This window comes from Helianthus annuus, chromosome 16 (assembly GCF_002127325.2).
Source record: "Helianthus annuus cultivar XRQ/B chromosome 16, HanXRQr2.0-SUNRISE, whole genome shotgun sequence".
In the NCBI taxonomy this organism is placed as follows: Eukaryota; Viridiplantae; Streptophyta; class Magnoliopsida; order Asterales; family Asteraceae; genus Helianthus; species Helianthus annuus.
The window spans coordinates 35,679,702-35,704,066 of NC_035448.2; the positions used below are offsets into that span (position 1 = coordinate 35,679,702).

The 24,365-nt window shown below is 34.8% G+C and overlaps 1 protein-coding gene and 2 long non-coding RNA genes across 3 annotated transcripts; all 3 read left to right on the top strand.

The window, feature by feature from the left end:
* Positions 1-859: 859 nt before the first annotated feature.
* On the top strand, positions 860-1,484 carry LOC110917252. The gene is made up of 4 exons (XR_002580438.2): positions 860-1,144; positions 1,210-1,269; positions 1,335-1,395; positions 1,461-1,484. It is a non-coding gene; the product is annotated as an uncharacterized LOC110917252 (long non-coding RNA).
* Positions 1,485-2,574: 1,090 nt separating this feature from the next.
* On the top strand, positions 2,575-4,186 carry LOC110919286 (autophagy protein 5). Its single transcript, XM_035985245.1, has 4 exons — positions 2,575-2,650; positions 2,746-2,889; positions 2,987-3,115; positions 3,764-4,186. The coding sequence occupies exons 1-4, from the start codon at positions 2,599-2,601 to the stop codon at positions 4,030-4,032; spliced, it is 594 nt and encodes a 197-aa protein (XP_035841138.1). The 5' UTR covers positions 2,575-2,598; the 3' UTR covers positions 4,033-4,186.
* Positions 4,187-4,404: 218 nt separating this feature from the next.
* Positions 4,405-12,106, top strand: LOC110918156. The gene is made up of 3 exons (XR_002581101.2): positions 4,405-4,500; positions 4,615-4,746; positions 12,030-12,106. It is a non-coding gene; the product is annotated as an uncharacterized LOC110918156 (long non-coding RNA).
* The last annotated feature ends 12,259 nt before the right edge of the window (positions 12,107-24,365 follow it).

Below are 24,365 nucleotides of genomic sequence, written 5' to 3' on the forward strand. Positions count from 1 at the left end.
CACAGAACACAATGTCCGTTTGATCTTACGTATATAGAAGTTGGAAAATCTCTTATCTTCATCCATGATTATAGGTATTTTTGGTATGATTTTTGATTGATTTCGTTGTGGGTTTAGAGAGAGAAAGTGAGAGAGAGGGAAATTCGCGTGTAATAAGGAAATGTGACTTGTTGACGGTTATTTTTGATTGATTTTAAACACTGTTATGACGAAATTGCCCCTTATCATTTAAAACAATCTATTAAATATAGTTAAATATTACAAGATTGCCATTGATTTAATCTCAACCCTTAAACACACCAATCTGATGGACCATATCGCTTCCTAGACTTTCTAGGAAAAACACACTTTCCGTAGGAATCCTACTCTATATATATATATATATATATATATATATATATATATATGGGAAGTTTCTATACAAAACACTAAATATTGTGAGAACAAGCAGAACACAATGAATCACTAATTTTTTCAATTCTAAAAACTTAAAAGTAAATGAAAATCTTACAAATGTAACATTCATTGTTTTCTTACGTTAGAATTTAAAACAAAATATGAAAAATTTTCACTTTTTGTATAACTTACACATATGTAGGTTAAATTACCAACACATATGTTGGTTAAATTACCAATACGTATGTAGGCTATGTGTAGGTAAAAATATATGGTTTTTCATGTATATATAATACACATATGAATGTAAGAAATATAAAATTTAAAAAAATATGAACTTTAAATCCGAAAATTTAATGTTTTAGAGTTGTTCTTTTTGTTCTTGCAATAGTGTTCCGTAATGATCATCATCCTATATATATATATATATATATATATATATATATATATACTACTTTATAAAACATATCCAAAGGACTTCTTAAAGTCCATAAAAATTCCATTAAAACACCATTAAAGCATGATGTACAATCCTCTAAAGCACAACATAATTTGGTTTTCCTATTCTACCCTCACTCACAAAACAAGGCGGAGAACAAAACCACGTTATCAGCTCATTAGGGTTTCTGTCTTTCACATCCGCCCCATTTCTTCTCCCTCTCTCTCACCAGGCGATAACCCTTGATCGATGGATTTCACTGCCGAATTCACTGGATCGACGGATTTCACCTGCGAATCCACATCTCAGGTACCATCTGTTAAACCTTATCGGCATTTTTGGTTTGTTGTTTGACTTAGATCTGTAAATTTTAGGGTTTTTTCTCCGGCTATGACCCTAGATCGATGGTTTTTTCTGTCGAATCCACATCTCAGGTACCATCTTTTTAACCTTATTGGCATTTTTGGTTTGTTATTTGACTTTGATCTGTAAATTTTAGGGTTTCTTTCTCCAGCGATGACCCTTGAGCGATGGATTTCACCGGCGTTTTCAAATCTCAGGTAACATCTTTTTTATCTCTCGGCATTTTTGGTTTGAAATTTGACTTGGATCTGTTAAATTTTAGGGTTTATTTCTCCGGCGATAACCCTAGAGATAGATGGATTTCACCGGCGTTTTCACATCTCAGGTACCATCTTATTAACCTTATCGGCATTTTTGGTTTGTTATTTTACTTAGATCTGTTAAATTTTAAGGTTTGTTTCTACTTGATTTGTGAAATAGATCCAGATCTGTAACTATTTTCTTGCAGATCTGGTTACTTTCAGATCCGTACAGTTTTAGTCATGTTTTAATCGGTAAAGTTATCGGATACTGATTTGCTTCTTTTTCTATCATGGATGTGAATAATGCAGGTTTAGTTTTAAATCTACTTGTTGTTTATCGTCTGTGAATAAGTTTGGATCTGGTTTCGTTTGCGATCTAAGTAAGGTGTTTGGTTTTGTGTTGAATATGCTATTTGTTAAAGAGGAAAATTTAGTATGTGAATTAAGCAAGTCATTGTAGTTGATTGTTAAATGTTGATATGGAGATTAGGAATAAAAACAGGGGTGCAGTTTTGAGTTTTATATAATCACCTATTTGTTGTGACGTGCTGTTGTAACTACCTTGTAAATATGCTTGCATGTTTTCCCAGCCAAGAATAAGTGTTACCATAAGTGAAGAATTTGATGTGTCAATCAGTCAATTTGGGTATTATATAATGTGCGATTGATTATGTTCTGTATACATGTATAAGTTGTGTGTTTTTTTTTCAATTGGTGATTAGATTGATCATGTTTATGTGCTAACAATGACGTGTTACAGGTTGACTATTTGCAATTTCAATCGCAAAAGCCAGCAAGTTAGGAACTGCTATTGGGACTACCTATTCTTGTGTTGGTGTCGATAAGAACGGTCACGTTGAAATCGTAGCCAACGACCAAGGGAATCGTATCACACCATCATGGGTGGCTTTCACCGATTCCGAGAGGTTAATTGGTGAGGCAACAAAGAATCAAGCGGCTGTAAACGCCGAACGTGAATAAGTTTGGATCTACTTGTTGTGAATAATGCAGGTTTAGTTTTAAATCTACTTGTTGTTTATCGTCTGTGAATAAGTTTGGATCTGGTTTCGTTTGCGATCTAAGTAAGGTGTTTGGTTTTGTGTTGAATATGCTATTTGTTAAAGAGGAAATATAATTCATGGAAGCAGCAAGAATGTTATGAACATGTCTCATCCTGATCAAGTTGAGCTGTGGCGTTCTGTTATGAACGGTATGCTATCAAATGATTTGGAATTGTGTATTATATTTTATTTGACTTTCTAGATATTTTGTGTTTTTGTTTCATGGTATCATGCGTGTTTACAGGTAAACTTGAGACATACAATCGTATTTCATCTAAGCTAAAACTTGGAATAATTGGAGACGAATTTTCTGGAAAACCGAACCTGTCTCCTTTGAAAGGTCAGCAGGGTGTTAATGATACAGAGGCAACTGCTGCACGGAAAGCAAGTATGTCCATGTTCTATAATGTTTTAAGAATACGTGTAGTTTGTTCTTTAAATGTTTTCACCGCAACAGCTTTTCTTATTTCGTGCCGTGTTATTAGGTAGGGTCCCTGTTCGCTTGTATCTCTGGATTGTCGATAAAGATTTTGACGATTTAGAAGAAGCACCAAATTTTGATAGGTGGGACCAAGTTTCTTACATAAACCGACCTGTTGAATTTTACACAGAAGGTATCTTCTTTTTGACTGCTTTCCTAACTCCCTGTTTGCTGACGAAGTAGTGTAATTAATTTTAAAAGACAAAAAGGTGTTAAACCTAGGGGTGTGAATCTTTGACGTGACACGAAATTCACGGGTTTGGATTTAGTCTAAATGGGTTCGAGTAAGTTTCGGGTTGAACCCGTGAATACATAAACGGGCCATGTGTAGGTTGAGCCGTTTAACTATTTCATTTTAAATTTATTTAAAAACTTGTTTATTATGTCATAACTTAAACTTATTGGGTATTTTATGTCACAATCAATAAGATAAAGAGAGAAATGAGAATCGAGTATATCTATTAAAATTAGTTGTTATATATGCATTTGTATTATTTTCTGTTGTAAATTTCTAATTTTAGAGTACTATTGGGCAAAAAAAATAATAAAGTAAAAAAAACTCGGTTTAAATGGGCTGTGTGCATGTCAACCCACGAATATGCGTGTTGTGTCAATGTTCTTGTGCCTGACACGATTTTTTGGTTTGTGTTGGGTTACACCAGTCAACACGCAAACATAACCCATTTGACACCCGTCGAATCATACTGGCACAACCGGTATTAATTAGGTACAAAAATGACCTACTTCAACTGGAGCTCATTATGACCCATCTAATTTGCAGGGAAGTATTTCACTTTGCTTGATGCAGTAAAATCAATTCTGCCAGAATTTTATCCGGGTTCGTTAAACACAACAAAAGCTGAAAGCAAGGACGAGCCAGGAACTGAACCAGAAAACGAAAGTCATCCTGTCATAAAATTGCTTCGAATTCAAGGCATTGAACCCAAAATGGAAATTCCATTTTCTTGGGTGGTCAACAACTTGATGAACCCTGATTACTTCCTTCATATCTGCCTCTACATCAAGGCTCCCCTACCGATTGGTACATGACGCGTGTTTGTCTTTATGTACACTGCCCTCCGTTCTTGGGTTTATACGGTTCGTCAACTGAAAAGTATGCATCAAACTGTACAGAATAGTAACATGTCTGTTGGGTAAATTATTACCATTTAACTCATTTAGTGAAAAAAGGTTGTATTTTTTTAATATCAGTTGGGTTGGGAAATATTGGATTCTGGTTAAAAGTGAAATGAATGAAAGTATAAATATCGGGCTGGGGATAAGAACACGAGCCAATTCTACTGATTTTGATCAGATTTATGGGCCAAACACTTTAGGCTGAAAGTTTTGAAAAAGGATGAACAAAACTGGCCGGGTTGGTTGGGTAAACACTTTAGGCTGAAAGTTTTTAAACATTCACAGGTAATTCAAAGGAAATTGGTACAGGTGCTTACACCATCAACGTTGATTCATGGTAATATTGGGCCTCAAGCTGTTCATCTTCTTTCTCTAAAGGAGGTACTGCTTTACATCTTGCACGCGATATTATAACTATCATATGTCTATGTAGTGTATACTATGAAGATATTGTGGCATTTACTTATGCCACTTTGCTTTTACCTTTTTGTACAGGGTACAAGTGATCCTGCTGACGGTACAACTGCATTTGGATTTGCCTTTGTCGACTGTGCCTCTTTACAGTTCTGGATTGGATCCGTCACTGATGATGCTTCCTGTGCGGCTTTAGGGGCTTTATTGATGCAGGTGTGTTTTTTGGTTAGATGTGCCAGTTATGACGCATCTGCTTAAGAAAGGGTTGTTTTAGGTTGTTTGATATAAAATGGATCAAATGAGTACTATACTAAATAGATAAAAAGAAAAATAAACACTTCTATTACACTTTCATTGCTCATTTTTATACATGAAAGTGGCTGTAAAACATTAGTGTAAGTCAAAGAAGGAATCATCTATACTACTTTACAAAAGTGGCTGTAAAACATTAGTGTAAGCCAAAACTTGCTGGTTTTAAAATGTTCGTTAAGAAGATATACTTCATCTTGTTGGTTTTAAACAAGAAACCAACATCTTGTTGGTTTTGTACTAATATTTGAACAAGCCCAACTAAAAGATGTTATGTGCACAGGTTGAAAAGAGGTGAACAGCTAGGTTGAAAAGAGGGAATAGTGGTCAACAGTGGTTGGTATGCTGAAAAGAGGTGAACTATGGTCAGACTTCAGCAGTCTGCTGCTGAAAAGAGGTGAACAGCTAGGTTGAAAAGAGGGAATAGTGGTCAACAGTGGTTGGTATGCTGAAAAGAGGTGAACTGTGGTAAGACTTCAGCAGTTTGCTGCTGAAAAGAGGTGAGTGGTCAGAATTCAGTCTGTACATCTACTTATTTTTTTTCAATTTACAGCTTTTTTTGGTCAACTTACAGCTGGGTTGGGTTAAAAAGTAGATGTTTACTATTTTTAACATTATATATTCAGGTTTAAAAAGTAGATGTCAAAAGTACAACTACTTTTGACATTATATATAGTAGATTTAAGCTTCATAAACTCCATCCAACTTTCTACAAACACTACACACCCACCTTCACCTTCACCTTCAGTTTGCTGCTACATAGTATGAACAACATTTATAAAATCAATTCAACCGTCTAATTGCAAGTTGGTGTCAGTTTAACTTAACGCTACTTTTAAAGCTCAGTTTTGTTATATTTGTATTCCTAACAAATTGTGTTTTATTTCATTTCAGAATACTATTTTCATCTGGGTCTTCCATTGTTTCTCACCTCTATACATTTGATTCTTGCATTATTTCTCTATTTTTAACATCTTGGTTCTGCGTTGTGGTAAGTATTTCTCACATTTCGACTGTTTATTTTGTATGTGTGTTGTACTCTTACATAGTGATAACAATGTTTGATACACCGATTGTAAAAATCTTACACTATTTTAGTTGTTGAGACTTATCGACTGTTTTATTTTATATGTGATAACAATCTTCACTTTTTCCCGTTCTGTAAAAAAAATATCAATGTGAACCTCAACCGGCAATGTTATGTTTATACACAAGCAAGTCTCTCTTTGAGTTAAATTAAGATAGTATTTACAACAAGTATTCTGTTTTCTTCTAAATTTTTTACACCCAGAATTTGCAATGGGTTAATAGTCCAACAAAAAACAAAAATGTAAGAAAATGATGCTTCCATGCTTTTCAACTTCTAATTCTCATTCAGGTTCTGTTGCTATTTATATATATATGGAGGGTAAAAAAAAAACCAGAGGCCGATTAATCTTCGCTTCATGTAAAAATGCAATCTTAACATCTTCCATCTCAATGTCTCTTGAGACAATTATTAGTGCTAATATAATTAAGGAATACAAGAGAAAATACCTCATTATAGTCTGTCTATTCCTGCCTATTTTGTGAAACCAATCTAGCTTTGAATCTACTGCCACTTCAATTCCTTGATGTCATTCATTTACTTACTTGGTATGTATAGTTGGTACCTCCTCACGAAAGCATAAATATTTCATTTTCTATGATCTGGACAATGGTTACGGCCTCATTATCTATGTTTATCTTGAATATTCAATACTTAAAATTGTGACACATCGTATTTACTCTTGTAACATTGTTTGCTTGTGCTAATCCGTTTTAGTTTTAAATCACACTATTTTTTTTAAACTTTATGTAAATGTCAAGCAAACAGACCGTTCAAACAAATGGATCACAAATTTGTGTAAATTGGACCACCAATCAATAGTCGTTGTGGGCCTACCCAATCACCTTATAAATTAGCCCAAATAATTTATATTTGGCCCATTATCAGTTATTCCTCCTTTGTTACATTACATGAATCCCATCCCATGCATTTAATTGACTATTTTAGTCCAAAAAATCTTTTAATTGCCTGCCTGCCTATTCAATCCTCATTGTATATTTAGCAAGTACATCTCATCTACAAAAAAAAAGTAGATAAACAATTCACAGTAAAATTCATTATACTAATTTAAGTGTTGCACAAAATAATTAACTTTACAGATTATAAAATGAATGATATGTGGTAAAAAATGAGTGATAAACGATTATAAAACGTGACAAAAAAATGCAACTAGCATATATTAATTTTTTAGTTTTTTTTATGTAATTCATAAATGTCAGTTCAATTAAAGTATACTTAGTCATTTAAATATCCTTTTGGCATAGTTAAGTTAACTAGAATTGCAATTTATTTATAAGTAAATACAATGATACATATAAAAAATTGGAACCAAAATGTGGATTATTTTAGTACCACATAATTTTTTTATTGTTAGATATTAGGGTGAGTTAATCTTTTTTGTTTTGTTTAAAAAGAAAGACAAAGGAACCGGCTACAATCGATGTCAATAATTTATTTTTTCAGAATATCATAACTTTGTATCCAATAAAATTGTATTTAAACTAATTTTATTTGCTTAAAAAATGATCTTTATATCCAATCAAAATTATATTTTTCAGTTTACAATTCATTCCAAACACATATCAATTGAGAGGTATGGGTGGTGGTTATCCAATTCCAATTGAACCACAAGGGCCTTCAAGTCATGGACGATCAAACCCTTCTCCAGAGACAACCCCACCTTCCGTAACAAACCCACCCCCCGTCACAAACCCACCTCCCGTCACAAACCCAACTCCTGTCACAATTCCTCAAGATAATGATCCAAATACTTGGACGGATGAAGAGTTGATTTGGGCGTATGACTATACCTTTGCTCAACTACAATTTGGGGCACTACGTATTGGGGAGGGGCATTATCGTCCATTGGCAAACACTCCTATAGTGCCAAACCATCCACCATCTTCAAACCCCCATCAAGTGGAAAACCCCCATCAAACACAAGGAGTACCGAATTGGGCTGAAGGGTACGAAACCGATCCTGGAGCGGAATACGAACCACCCTTGGATGAAGAAATGAATTGGGAACCCTAAAAAAACATTATTGATGAATGCATCCACCGAAACGACGATGATAATGATTGATTCTCCTATGATTCGGTGTTTTGTGTTTTAGTAATATTTAATGTGATTTACTAAATGTTTCTATTATGTGTTAGTTATTTTTATTTCAATGTATTTTTGTTTTGTATTAGTTTGAATTTTATTTATGTAGATGTTTCGGTTTTAATTATGTATTAATATAACTTTTTTATTTTAAGGTTATTTAAATTTTAATCATGTATTACTTTAATTTTAGCTGGCTCCCTCTCTTATCTACTTGACCTTAAAAATCAAACAGATATAAATTTAAATATATGTAATTTTTATTTTTTCTTTGACTAACATTGAACATTAATAGGATATGTCTGGTCATTGTACGGTCGACGAATTTTCATCATTGAGAAATGATAGAGCATGGTATAATCTAACCTTTGTTATGGTCGAGCTTATTTGGCATGACGTCGAGGGAAAGAGATTAGTGATTATTTTTCTTGATCAAAACATAAGAACATTATTTTTATTTGCTATATATGTTATACGTGTGAATGTTTTTTCACCAATAAATGTGTTCTTTTTTTAGAGACAAAAAATTGTTGCGATCGTTCCACAACATTTGATACACCTGTATAATGACGCTACATTGATGGGTGGCTTTTTTTTGTTGAATCATTTCCAAATTGAGAATCTCCACTATCATGAGTACCCAAAGTACCATAATTACCTCTTAGTCTGTTCGGAGAAAAAAATCGTCATCAATGAATATACGAAGCTTTTATCACTGGAGCTTACGATTCCAAGAGGTGCTAGTATATATCCGTTGGTGCCTTCCATTAAAAAATTGAAGCATGACAGAAGACCTAAAAAATTTATTGTTGGTACATATAAAATCCCATTCTTTATTTTTTGATTAAACATATAAAAGTTTATATATTTAGATATTAGATATGGTGTATACAATTTGGTTGATTTCATTGTAGATGTGGTTGGGAGGATAGTAGAAGGTAAACGGGATCGTTGTTGTTTCGAACTTTCTCTTCGAGATAAGACGTAAGTCATTATTAACATATTAGAGACATAATAATTACATCGTATGTAACAAAAAACTAATTTTAAAAGAACTTCCCCCAAAATTGTTGTGTACAGTGGTCATACAATACAAATGTTTTTGTCCTTCCTGAAGCCTTCCGATGTTATATGTACCATTCAAGCGGTGCAACGAAAGTCTATCATATACGTATCACGTGTCAAGTTGGTTCACCTACCGGATAGTACGTTATGCTTTAAACATCAACTTTCTAAAAAATTAGTTACATTTAATGGGTCATGTAATTTAATAAAAGTTGTATTTTATTTGTTTTTTCAGTTAATATTTTGAAGTCTACAGAACTGAGTAGGATTACGTACGACCCAGATATGATCGAGGCACGAGATATTTAAATTATGGATCTATACTTAAGTCCCTGTTCATGATAGAAAGATTGGGTGTTTTTATATCTTTAGTTGTTGAATATTAAAATCTATGATGGTGTTTTGTGATTTTCATTTGGTTAACTGCCTTTATGTTTCTTTCCTACTTGTAGAAGTATACTTTAGTTTGTTTAATATTATATTATGTTATAACAAGTATGTTATATTACTTGATTAAAAAGTAATGGTTACACCTATTTTTCACCAAACTATAATCTAGATAGGTTGGACAACTAAAAAGTAATTATTTATCTTAAACGAAGGTATCACCATGGCTGACCTTCCTATTGAAACAATATTTGAGATATTAACGAGGGTGCCAGCGAAGGTCGTAGGACGTTCTAGGAGTGTTTGCAAGGAATGGTATGCGTTGCTGTCAACTCGAGATTTCATAAGGGTACATTGTTCTCGCTCATTAGTTTCATCTAACCAGAGAGTTCTCTTAATTGACGACCTAACATGCTCTGTTCATCGGATCATCTTTCAATCCTATGATTATGGGCCAAGGTCAATAGTTACATTACCATTCGACCACCAAAATAATGATGTGTCAATACTTTCACATTTGAATGGATTGTTGTGTGTTTGCTTGAATCATACAAACGAGTTGCTTCTTTGGAATCCAACAACTACTGCTTTCAAGCGTTTGTCAACACCTGATTCTCTTGGAATCTATATAAATAATCTTGATGCCGTTGGTTTGTATGCTGATGATGCCGATGATTACAAGGTCTTGCATATCAAGCGTAGGTGTGGTGTATATGAAAGCTATGTTTATTCTAGGGAATTAAACTTTTGGAGAAATATTCCTTTCTTAACAAGACAAGAGTACCTTAGCCCCAATTTCTATTGGTCACCAGGCACATTTTGTGGTGGTACTATGTATTTCACTCTTTGCGAATGTTGGGTTGGAGGTACAAATGTGGTGATTTGTTTTGATATTAATTCAGAGCAGTTCAAGGAGATAAGCTTTCCACCTGTTCCATCTACGGGATTTGTTCAAGGTGTTTTAGTGAATGTAAAAAATGAGCTTCACATGTTTGCTACGACTGGCTGGTTTGAGATAACAATTGACCTGTGGACGCTAAAAGAGGATTACTGGATTAAGGTCTTATCGTGTCCTCCGATCCCCCCAATATCATTGTCATTGTGGGGCGATATAACACATTACGTGACGAATGGTAATTGGTTTGTGATGACTAAATTAGGGAAGCTTTTTACTATTGAAATGGATACGAAGCCCTTCGAAATTCTTTATCCAGTTACTTGGTTTCGTGGTTATAAGGGTGCGGTGTTTGTGGAGACCGTTGTTTCAATGTGCAATATCAAAAAACAGAGTGGGGCCGCTAAACTGATTCGGTCTGCCAAAGTAATCATATGGGATGAAGCGTCGATGGCTAAACGACAGGCGATAGAGGCAGTCGATCGTACATTCCAAGACATTATAGGCGTTAGTCTCCCATTTGGTGGGAAGATAATGGTTATGGGAGGTGACTTCAGACAGGTGTTGCCGGTTATTAAACGTGGCACTCGAGCACAGATTGTAGACTCCAGCGTACGAATGTCACCTCTTTGGTCTTTGACTAAGAAGATGCGGTTGACCATAAATATGAGAGCGCTGAAAGATCCATGGTTTTCTAAATTTCTTTTAAGAGTCGGCGATGGAACTGAAGAACCAATCGAAGGAAACTATATTCGCATACCTGATGACATGACAATTCAGTGCAACGACAGAGAAAACGCTATAAAAGAATTGATCCATGCCATCTTTCCATCAATTGAAGATAATATATATTCTTCAGATTATATAATCTCTAGAGCAATATTGTCCACTAAAAATGAGAGTGTTGACGAGATTAATAATCAAATGATTGAAATTTTTCAAGGGGAGGAAAAAGTTTATTACAGTTTTGATGAAGCTGAAGACGATCAGCGTAACTTCTATCCGGTCGAGTTCTTAAACTCGCTAAATATTAGTGGTTTGGCGCCTCATAAGCTTCGTTTAAAAATTGGATGCCCAATAATATTGTTACGTAATATCGATCCATCACATGGCCTGTGTAATGGCACGCGGTTGATATGTAAGGGTTTCATGCGAAATGTTATTGATGCGGAAATTGCAGTTGGTCAACATGCCGGAAAAAGAGTTTTTTTGCCAAGAATCCCTCTAACCCTTTCTGAAGATGACATGTTCCCATTCAAGCTGAAAAGAAAACAATTTCCAATTCGACTTAGCTTTTCCATGACGATTAATAAAGCTCAAGGTCAAACAATTCCGAACGTTGGTATTTATCTACCGGATTCTGTATTTTCACATGGACAACTTTATGTCGCGTTATCAAGAGGGATTTCAAGACAAAGTACGAAGGTGTTGGTACATCTCGCCAAAGAATTCAAACAACGCGGAGTTTACACATCAAATGTTGTCTACCAGGAAGTGTTGCGTGATTAATTAATCGCATCCTTATCAAAAAGAAGGTAAGTTAGTAGATGTTGTGCCTTATTTGCTTCCAGAAATTACCTTTTAATTACTGTTTTAAATCACCTGTAAGTGTCTAACATTTTTTTTATGTGTTGAAATCTGGTACAGTAGAGGAGAAGATGCAAGAAAGTCATAAGCGAACGGATGTATTGGTAAAACAGGAAGAGATACAAGAGACTCCCACATTTTGTTTTTATTCTTTTGTCCAGCTACTTGACTATTTTGAACTCTTCTTGTTTTTAATTACATCTACTTCCTTGTTTTGTACTCTTCTTGTAGAAGATCACCAAAGAATCGATAAACTAACAGAAAAACCAGTGCCATCATATCATGAATAGGAAAACTAACTTAAGTACTATACAATATATCACGAGACGACGGATAAACTAACGGTAAACAATTATACTATTGTAAATTGCCACTCCCGCCGCATCGCGCGGGTAAGTGACTAGTATATATATATATATATATATATATATATATAGGTAGAGGATCCTGTAAAAAGTGCTCAAAGTGTGAGAAGTGTAAGAAGTGTATTATAACACTATATATAATACTATATAACACCATATAAACACCGTATAACAATATGTAACACCATATAATACCATATAACACTATGTAACACTATATATCATTATATAATGTATAGTGTTATATTTGTTATATAATGATATATGGTGTTACATAGTGTTATATGGTATTATATGGTGTTACATATTGTTATACGGTGTTTATATGGTGTTATATAGTATTATATATAGTGTTATAATACACTTCTCACACTTTAGGCCCTTTTTACACTATCCTTACCCTATATATATATATATATATATGGGATGAATCATGAGAAAACTAGTTTAAATGAGAAAACCAAAAACTAACTAAAAAAGTCAATAAAACATACCATTTTTTTTTACAATTTTTTTATTAATTTTCGCTAATTCTTATATATAAAAAAATTGTACTGCACATGTGCAATAATATGGAAAAACCTAAACCACTTAACCCACCACGCACCGACACCCCCCCAAAAACCTAACCCCCCCTGAAAACCTAAAACTAAACCCTGAACATAAACCCGAAAAAAACCTAACCCCCCCCCCCCCCCCACACACACACACCCAAAAACCTAATCTTAATCCTAAACCTCCAAAAAACCTAACCCTAAAAGCTACACTAAACTCAAAAACTAATTTAAGCATGTAATGCACATGTGTAGTACACATATAATGCACATCTGCAGTACAAGTTTTTATATATATATAAAATAGTGATATTTAATAAAACATTGTAAAAAATTGGTGTTGGTTAACGTACGGTTTGCCTTTGTACGATGCGTACGAGATGCACTTACAACATGCGGATTTAGGCTCATAACATGTGAATGTATTCATACGTACTGGTTTACAACACTTGCGGATCTTTTTACCAACATGCGGCCTTCATTTTTTTTCAACATGCGGTGTTTCAATGTGGGTTTTATAACGTGCGAAAATTAGATCGCACACGCTCGTACGTTAAGCCACATTGTACATTACACTTTCTCTCTCTCTCACTCTCTCACTCTCTCTCTCTATATATATATTATATATATATATATATAACTTTTTAAACCATATATAAACCCATTCTCTATACCACAATTTTTTTATACAACTATCTCATCTCTCATTCTCAACAAAACCCAGCTCTACAAAAACCTTAAAAACTCCTTACCAAATTGTCTTCGCCTTCATTGAAAGATTAGTTCATCGATCCATACCTAAAAACTTTTTGCTGATGACGAAGCCGCAGAGGAGGAAGAAACGGTTACGAGTGCGTGTGCCCTTGCGTTAACGCCATGCAACATGTTAATCTTTCTCCCCCACGCCCTATCTTGAGGAGAGAAAATGTTGTGTGAGATCGTGAAGCCGCAAATGCTAGTCTAGTGAAAGATTATTTCGATCATACACCGATTTATGGCCCCACATTTTTAGGCGCCGATTCTGGGTGAGCAAAAGGTTATTTTTGCGCATTAACAAAGATTTGGAGCATAAGTATGACTACTTTAAACAAAAAAATGGACGCCAAAGGATATCTTGGATTCACCTCAGTTCAGAAGTGTACTTCCATGTTACATGCACTCGCCTACGGAAACACGTATGACATCAACGAGGAGTATTTGAAGATGGCGGAGAAAAGCACACGCGATACCTTGGAACATTTCTGCTACGGTATATTTACAAATTTACATACGTTTATATATATATATATATATATATATATATATATAATTTTAATTTTTAGTACTATAATTTTACAAAATTTACATACACTTATATATAAGTAATTTATTTTTTAGGCATATGCTAATTTTGCGGAAAACTTTACTTGAGAAACACGACTTGGAACGACATTCAACAAGTTTACAAAGTGCATTTAGAAAAACATGAATTACCCGGCATGACTGGTAGTTTAGACTGTCGTCAATGGCGGTGGTATAATTGTCCAACCGCATGACAAGCTCAACATACACGAGGTGACCCAAAAGGACCAATGTTGATTTTACAAGCAGTTGCCTCATCCGACCTTTGGGTTTGGTCGGCCTTCTTTGGTATCTCCAGGTGTTTGAACGACAAAAATATTTTCAAGTCATCGCCATTGCTAGAAGGATACATTTCTGGTACGCTACCGAAAACCGAGTTTCATGCAAATAAAAATGACTACCCGTATGGATACTATTTGGCCGATGGTATATACCCAGAGTATTCAAATATCGTGAAAATGATTACTGAAACACTCGATATAAAAGACAATATTTTATGAAACTACAAGAGTCTTCGCGAAAGGGCGTCGAGAGGTATTTTGGGGTTCTTCAACAATGATGGCCTTTTGTGAGAAATTCATGCCGTATATGGGATAAAGAAAAGACGAGAATGCTTATTGATGTGTTGAATATGATCTATAAAACCTAACCTAATCTAGATACCCTAGTTTTAAATTTTTTAAACTAAGACTCTCTAAATGTTAGACCACTGACATGAAACTGTACCTATCGTACGTAGTAAAGCGTAATGTAGTCTGAGTATCGAACCCACGAAACACTAGCGACGTGAACTAGACTCTGACTCTCCTAAATCCTTAACTAGTTTAATTTGTGTTTTATGTTAAATAAACTCAAAACTCGAACAAACAGACAACTAAGGATCACAAAGGCGGATATCAGGATAGAAAAGGCAACAGCCTAGGCAAAGAATACTATTGATGAAGCTGGAACTGTCTCAGTTACGGAAACTATGTTGGAACTAGGATATAATGATTGTCTACCCTCAAATAACCTAATAAATCCCTAAGTTATCGGCCAGACCTACAAGGAAAATTAAAGATGTATAAACTCACTGGGTGATCAGATTAACTCTAATCTCTCTGACTATACTAAATTACTCGCTAGATTGACTTGGATTTCTCACTTCTTAATCTCATTACACAAAGTGCAAGGAGTAACTTACTAACTCTCACTATGACACAGATAAACAGGGATCTATGACGCACTAGGCAAGGATCTCCTCCCGTTCTCACCCTCCCGACAACTAATATCTAGACAAATCTGACTACCTGTCACCTCCCGGTCTCAAGAATAGGAAGAACACTAACCACTTCTAAACTCCTAATCAATGCTCCTATGGATTCGTCGACAAAACCATAAAATAAGTTACAAGCATGAAACAAATAACCCTAATAAGTGTCCAAACATGAAAGGCATTCATTAAGACTCTTATAGAACATTAAAAGATTTTAAATTAGTGGAAAGCACACATAAACATTATAGCAATAATTACCAAGTCTTTACTTTAACATCAAGTCTCAAAATCAATCAATCATCATGTCAAACCTAAGTAGCTACTAGTATTTAGCTAAACATAGTACGAGAAATCAACAAAGGCATAGTCTCAAAACATAAATGAATCATGGTGATAATGTTCAGAAACACAAAGTACACGAAATATATAACCAATACTCGCAATCCTAGATCTGTAGCTTTAATCTCTAATCCCTGGCCTTTTTCTCGATCAAACCCAAGCCTAAGATCGTCCCTTAGCTCGAAAAATCCGTCCAGAATTAGTCCTCCCTAGAACTATAGCTGAAAGGGTATAAAACTTATTTTTTACGATCTGGGCACCCCCTGCGGTCCGCAAAGGCTTCCACTTTTCTTTTAAACCGCCATAGCCTTGCGGACCGTATGGCTTTGGCCTTGTGGTCTGCAAGGGGTCTAGAAAACCACATATTTGGATTTTCCACGTTGAGCTTCCCCAAATTCATATATTATACATCATGTAACTCCTTTTCTAGCTCAAGATATGGTCGTTTTAAGTTTAGACTTTTTTTTCTACCTCATTGCTTCACTCAGTTTTTCCTCGTGTCCTCGTTTCTTCATTAGTGTGACTCGATTTACGCTCAGTTTACTCACGAACACCTGCAAAACATCAATCTACTAAGTACAAGCTATAAATGACCAAAAACGACTAAAAAACTATAAAAACATATACAAAATACAAGGGAAAAATGATGTGTTTTGCAACACATCGGTTATGTATGCTTGTATCATATTGCATAATATGATTTTAGAAGACGAGGGAAAAGCAATATGTCAAAACTATTTTCATTAGATGTTGACGTAGGAACATAAGCAACAATGGAGGAGAGAATCTTAAACGTCAACTTTTGCGTTCCAAGGAAGTACGTAACGCGTTAACGGCGGATTTGGTCAAGTATGCTTGGGAGATTCGCCCAATTTGACACGATGGCAAAGACGAAGTGGATTTCAAATACGAAGGAGACGAAGAAGTTTTCGAATATGGAGCCTGTGAAGACAAAGGTTTGGATAACAAGGATCATGAAGACGGAGGGGACGACGACGATGAAGACGGATAGTATTTATTATATTTTATTGTAATATTTTTTAATTATTGAAATTTTTTTTATTTAATGAAAAATGTTATTCTTTTTATTTTTTTTAAATCTAGAGAATAAAAAAATTAAAAGAATAATAATTAAGTAATGATTGCAAGGGGGGTTATGAGGCTCCACCCACTACTCACACATGTTATATAACCCTCCCCCCTCCAACTTAGGGGCTCCATATGGCTTAACCACTACACATGATCTTATGTTTCCTTTATGCTATGGTTTATTACAATTTCTAAAAAAACATGGATAATGTGAAGGGGGATTTAGGAAATGGGAATAAAAGAAAACATTTTAACCCTTCGTTAAGGTGTTTATTTATTACATTCTCATCGTGTGTAAAAGCTTTGAAAAAAAGGAAAGAAGATTCAATCTATTGGCATCATGGGATATACAAAACTAAATAAAACAAGATTTATGAATTTGCATTTTATTTGTGACTCTGAATCTGGAAAAATTCTCTTTAACCTAATAAATCAAAGATTATTTGATTTTTGATTAAGTATAGGAAAAGCGTAATTGATTTTATGATGTAAATAGAGTAAAGATTTGATCTTTTTACATTTTCAAGTAACTGTTCAGAAAATATATGGAAAACATTATACATTTAGGTCATTAGATGTCATTGGTAGGGTCTTTGCAAGAGTTTGACCAATAATTTGGTCAAAACTGATTGCAGGAGGAATGGAAAGGCAGCCAAAAAACAAAGAGAAGAAGCAACTATAAGGCGTGAACGCGCAATGGCATACGCATTCTCTCATCAGGTAAACTCAAATGTCAAATCACATTCCCTTATCCACTCTTAGTTGACTTTCTTTAGTAGTAGGAATTGTTGACTTTCCAAATATTTGCAGTGGATGCCGCATTCTAACCAATTTAGATGTAAATGGTTCCAATATCGCAACATATAATTGGGGCTAAAATTGGATGGAGCGATGGATTGCTGCTTGATCATGGGAAAGCCGGGCTCTAGAGCTCGAGTAGTGTCAAAAGCTACCTAAACACGTGCATTTCATATTTTTTGATTAGTGATATTGGAATTTGAATAAGTATAGTGATTTGTTGTTTAATAAAAAATGGTATGTAAATTTTCTAAACCATCCGTGTTTACACTCGGATTTTACTATTAGTTCAAATAAAAGGTTGACAAACAATTGGGGAAGAATCCGGTTTTTTCGGTCGCCTGTAAAAGATATAAAAATGGGGCTCACCACTAAATTATCCTAAGCATCTTCAAATGTCAACTTTCTCAGGTTTGACCTAACCACCACATTGACCACTAACATATAGACACGTCGCCATGTTGAAATTCAATCTTTTGGAATCGTCTAGAAGCAGTGTTTATTCAGACATTTCATAGGTTTTCTTATAATAGTAACTATAATACATTAAATAGTAATTAAATAGTCGTAACAAGTTGGTCTAGTGGTTAGTCATTTGCTTTCTCTCTTTAAGGTCCTAAGTTCAACTCCTACTAGCATCACTTTGAAGAACATTGATGGTGGCATTTGGCAATGAAGTTTAGAACTAAGGCTCTCTGGAGGTAACCGGTTCAAATCCGAGCCGAACCGAGTTTTACCGCAGTAGGCCTTCGAGTGGGCGCGTTTTTCCCAAAACTAGTGGCTTGGGGGCTCGGGTATGCATCCAATTCTGACCGTTATGGAGGAGGGATGCATTTGCTTGATTAAGGGCATCCAAGAATACTTATCCGATAATTTAGTTGGCCGTTCAAAAAAAAAAGTAAATAAATAAATGTATATGAAAAACTAGGGTAGAACCCGTAAATTATACAAGTTAATAAAAATATATTAAATAGATTTTTTTATAGTAATAAAGACTTTAAATTAAAAACCAAAAAGAAATAAGTAGAGGGAGCAATCTTGACCCAAAGCCTTCTAAATGGGTTGGTTTGGGTTGCTTTTAAAATTATATGAGTTGGTTTGGGTAAGATATTTTAACTAAATGGGTCACAATGGGTCACTTGAAATTCCATCTTGTTATTTTCGGGTCAAAGCGGGTCGACAACATTAAAGAAATGGGTCGATGTGGGTTAGTGTCTTAAAGAAACGGGGAATGGCCTTTTTCTTTATTATTTATCGTAAATGAGTGAAGCATTACACATAGTATGCGTTTCGGATCGGAATGGGTTTTGAGCCGGCACAACTATCCACACAAGATGGGTTACGGCACGAAACGGGTTATGGATCGGAACGGGTTCAGTTCAAATTGAGTTTCGGGCCGAGACGGGTATCGGCACGATGCAGGTTTTGGATCGGAACAGGGTCGGTTCGGGTCGGGTTTCGGGTCCACACGGGTTTTTACACGGGACGGGTTTCGGATCGCAACGGGTTTTGGGCCGACACGAGTTTCCGCACGAGACGAGTTTCGGGTCGGGACGAGTTTCGTACCGTTTCGACCCATACCGTCTCGACCAGTACCTTTTCGACGCAAACCGTTTTGACGCGAACCGTTTCGACGCGAACTGTTTCGACGTGTACCGTTTCCACGCGAACCGTTTCGACGCCTTTTCGACCCGTACCGTTTTGAATCGAACCGTTTCGACGCGAACGTTTCGACCCGTACCATTTCGGCCAGTACCGTTTCGAATCGAATCGTTTCGACCAGTACCGTTTCGACCAGTACCATTTCGACGCGTACCGTTTCGACCCGAACCGTTTCGAACCGACGCGAACCGTTTCGACCCGTACCGTTTCGAAACATTGTACTCGTAGGTTATTAAAATGGTGGCAGCATCAAATTCATATCATCCAAGGTTTGATTCCATCAATAAAATTCAGATTCTAAAGTGTACATATAACAACTGCACAATGCTAATTTCATTGTTGAAATGATAAGATATTCCAAGCCTCTGCAAATCGTCAACTAATTTGAGTGTACTCAATAGATTATCCATTGAAGTTTCGTTGGGAATCATATTCCTCACTCTTTCTTTCGATTCATCTGATGAAGTCTTGTATTTTTGGCCCTATGTGAGCACAAACAATTGCTTATAATTTGGTATAGAGGAGTTATATAAATATATGGAACAAGTGTAATTTGTACATGGAACTATAATTTGAAGATGACAATGCTGCTCTTGACTCTAATTTGGTACAACAGTGAAACTAAAACAAATAAATGGAACTGAAGATCTGGGTCGGTCTTGTACCCGTGGACCGATATACCCGAATAACAAAAGAACCGGAACCGAGTATATATTTAGGGTAGTATATCGGGTAGTGTTATAATGGGTTCTCGGTTATCGGGTTAGTACTTACGGGCCGTATGATCACCAAAGTTTTATTGTAAAAAAAAAAACCCTGACCCGACCCGAAACCCGTTCTGACCCGGACCCATTCTGACCCGGACCCGTTTTGACACGAACCGAAACAATCTTTTTTTTATAATTGACCCGTTTTAACCCGAACCCGTTTTGACCCATGACCCAACCCGACCCGACCCAACCCGTTTGTCAGGTCTACCAAATAAGTGTTTGTAAAAAAAAATAGTTGAAATCTACTTTTATATCCATGAATAATAATTAATTAATTGGAAGAAAACATATAAAATCAAGAACCATTTTTGGTGAAATAATACTTACAAAGCTGTGACACGTGTCAATTTGAGTTTCTTATTTATTAGGTTTAGAAGACTATGTGAGGATTAAATAGCAAGTTTATTTTGGTTAGGAAGGATAGAAAACAATAGAATTAGGACATGTGACAAAATTTAAAATAAAGAGGAAAAGTATTTTAGTCAATCTTATCCTTTCTATCTCAATAATCACTACATTATAGTGCGATTTTCGTCACCAATCAATGATTCAAACACCCGATCAACGTATTCTTCAGCTTTTTTAAAGAAAACCTAGTTTAATTTCATACAAAATCGTCATTTTTTCTTGTGATTTTGAAGATAATCACTCGATCCGTTCGATTTGATCGCTGATAATTGTTTCTATCATTCAAATTTCATCAATCGTTGAAGAAACCGACTTCGATCCATGTAAGGAATTCTTAAATTTCATTTTTATGATCTGGGTTTTTGATTTAGTCATTGCGTTTTACGATCTTGGCGGGGGTCCGGGGGCAGCGCCCCTGGTAGCAGGGTCCCAGGGGCGGCAGCCACTGGCGGGATCCAAGGGGCAGAGCCTCTGGCTGGGGTTGAGCTGGGAAACTGCATTCGTAGAATTTTTTTTCGATTAAATTGCTTTAATAAAAATGCATCAGAAAATTTTATTTTCTGTAAATTACCTCTGGAAAATTGCATTCGTAGACAGCCTTTTGATCTCCTACTTCCTGGTTCAGACAATTCACAGACATTTTTAGGCCATTGCGTTTTAGAACTAAGACAATTTTATGTGTTTACTGGCTATTGCGTTTTAGAAAAACACATTTTTGAAGTGTTTTTAGTCATTGCGTTTTTGGTAAAACACATTTTTAGGTGTTTTCAGTCCATTGCGTTTTAGAGAGAACACTTTCTTTTGTTTTTTTAGGCCATCGCGTTTTAGAAAGTAGACATTTTTAAGTGTTTTCTGGCCATTGCGTTTTATAAATAAGACATTTCTTTGTGTTTTTGGTGCATTGCGTTTTAGGTAAAACACATTTTTATGTGTTTTCAGTCCATTGCGTTTTAGAAAACATTTATTTTAAGTGTTTTCTGGCCATTGCGTTTTAGAAATAAGACATTTCTTTGTGTTTTTGGTGCATTGCGTTTTAGGTAAAACACATTTTTATGTGTTTTCAGTCCATTACGTTTTAGAAAGTACACTTTCTTTTGTGTTTTTAGGCTATTGCGTTTTAGAAATAACACATTTCTTTGTGTTTTTTGGCCATTGCGTTTTACAAATAAGAGATTTCTTTGTGTTTTTGGTGCATTGCGTTTTTGAAAAATGTCATTTTTATGTTTTTTTTCCATTGCGTTTTACGCAACTGGCTTTTCAAAAAAAAATTTCGAAAATATAGCAATAGCATACTCGTTTTAAAGATAAAAAAACATTCGTTTTTTTGATGAAATTTTTATAAAAAAATAAAGTCGTATGAAAGAGTTATTAACGTTTAAAAAATGAGGGGGAATTGGAGGAGAGAGAAATTATTGCCTTGGATTTACTAGAATGCCCCTAAACAAACTCACGTGCTTCTTTTCTTCCTTCAATGTCCATCATTTAATCTTAGCCCTTGATTAACTAAATGGATGGTCAAGATAACTTCCTAGTCTTCTTAGCCAAACAAACTTTCTATTATATCGTAACCCCTAAAAGACTTATAAGAAATATAGATTATAAAACTTTAATGTACAACTTGTTTTATCAGTTTACCTTCTATTTGTTTGTAATAGGTTGTTTTGGCATATTAATCTAATAAAAAGTTAGCAATAGTTGTTAACAATATTTTTATTAGGTAATCATTCATTAAAATGAAATTATATCATATTATAATGAGTAAATTTTAAATTTATATAAACTTGGTTTGTAATGTTTAACTAGTATTAAGTCCCTCATGTTGCGGTGGGAGCGTAAAACCATGAGAAATTTCACCAATGCCACACCACCAATAAAGACCACAAACACTGAAGTTGCGGCGTGTTAATGCGAATAAATTAGTCCAGAACTTAAAGTATAGAAAATAATAACTAAGTCAATTTAGAACTCGTGCGTTGCGACGAACCTGTTAAACATGGAAAAAAAATAGACGACGTAAAAATGTTGAACCACACACGCACGTTACACCGTGTTAGCTTGCGAAATTTAGAACAAAACGTAAAACAAAATGTAAAAAACATTGAACCATATACATACATTGCGCCGTGTTAATTCGCAAAATTTCAAGCGAAACATAAACCGAAAAATTTGCGAAATATGAAAAGTAGGAGACCAAAGTTGAAAGTACAAAAGTTGTGAGGTTAAATATACAAAAGATGAAAACTTTTGGATTAAAAGTAAAAAAACAAATAGTTTTTGGTTAAAAGTGTAATATTATTTTTTTTCGTAAAACTCTCATAAGCCTTAGTTAGTTGTAATTAGGGGAGTTCAAGATCGGATAATTCGATTTCCAGATATCTGAAAATTTTGGGATAGTAAATATTGACATCCGAACCCGAATCCGAAATTTCGGGTATCCGATTTTCGTGTATCCGATTTTCAGATATCCGAAATTTCGGATTCGGGTTCGGTGATATCAAAACGGATATCTAAACTTAAGAAAAAAAAATAAAAAATTTGTTTTCTAATTAGATCAAAACTAAACCTGTTTCGTATCCAATTTTTCGAGTTTATAACATCTAAAACATTCAACAAACTAATAATAAAATCCAAACTTAAAAAGTTCAAAGTTTCAAAACACCACAACATATTCAAAACAATCAAAAGTTTTAAACAACTAAACATTTAAAACAAGACATAAATTCCAAAAGTAGTTCGTATAATAAAAACAATAAATTCAGCCACAAGCGCTTGTAAACATCCGATATCATCCTTGTAAACCAAGCATCCAATATTCAACCCTTGTAAACATGCGATAACGTAACATATATTGTATATATGTACAATATATCAATAATACATATTTATATAAGTGAAATATATTTAAAACCTTAGTAAGCCAAAATTCAAGAAACATATGGCTGGACATCATCTCTTGTAAACCAACAACAACATAATATATTATATATTAAACAGATGGATGGACAATAGAAACAAAAATATAAGGTTGAACATCAGGCATAACTTAATAGAAATAAAAATACCTTATATGTCGGCTTGATCGCTTCATCAAGAGTTTCATTTATGACGATGGTGGATTGTTACAATGTTAACACCTTCATATCTACAATATAATAGAACAAAAAAAAACACATTAATTAAGAATGCATATGTACAAAAAAAGCAAATAATAACTTATTATTTATTACAACCTTCTTCTAATTTCTCGATATAAAAAATAGTATCTTCAATCGTTATTGGATTGTTAGAAGCACGCAACCAATCTTGTGCAAAAACCAAAGCTTCCACCATTCTTGGGGTTAAGGATGTTCGGAAACTATCAAGCACTCGCCCCCGGTGCTAAAAGCAAATTCGGAGGCAACCGTAGAAACTAGAATTGCAAGAATATCTCCAGCCATCCGAGCAAGAACGGGATATCGACATTGTTGAACTTTCCACCATTTTAATATGTTGAATACTGAGTCCACAGGTTCCCGATCTTCTCCGAGATATTTCTCTAACACGGATTTTCTCATAGATATTTCCGAACTCCCCATTGACATTTCAAATCGCTTGGTCATAAGTGCTTCTGCAGGAGTATGGTCCCAGGTCTTGCGCCAGGCTAAGGCGCAAGTGACCATCACCCAGTTTACTTTCCCATGTAACGCCCGACTTGTTAAAAACAATATTATAATACTTTGCGGAAAATAGGCCCAGATTTTTCTTTTTGTTAATATTACCTAATAAAGGTTAATATTCCTGAAATCTATTAATCCACATAATCGGATTAATAAAAT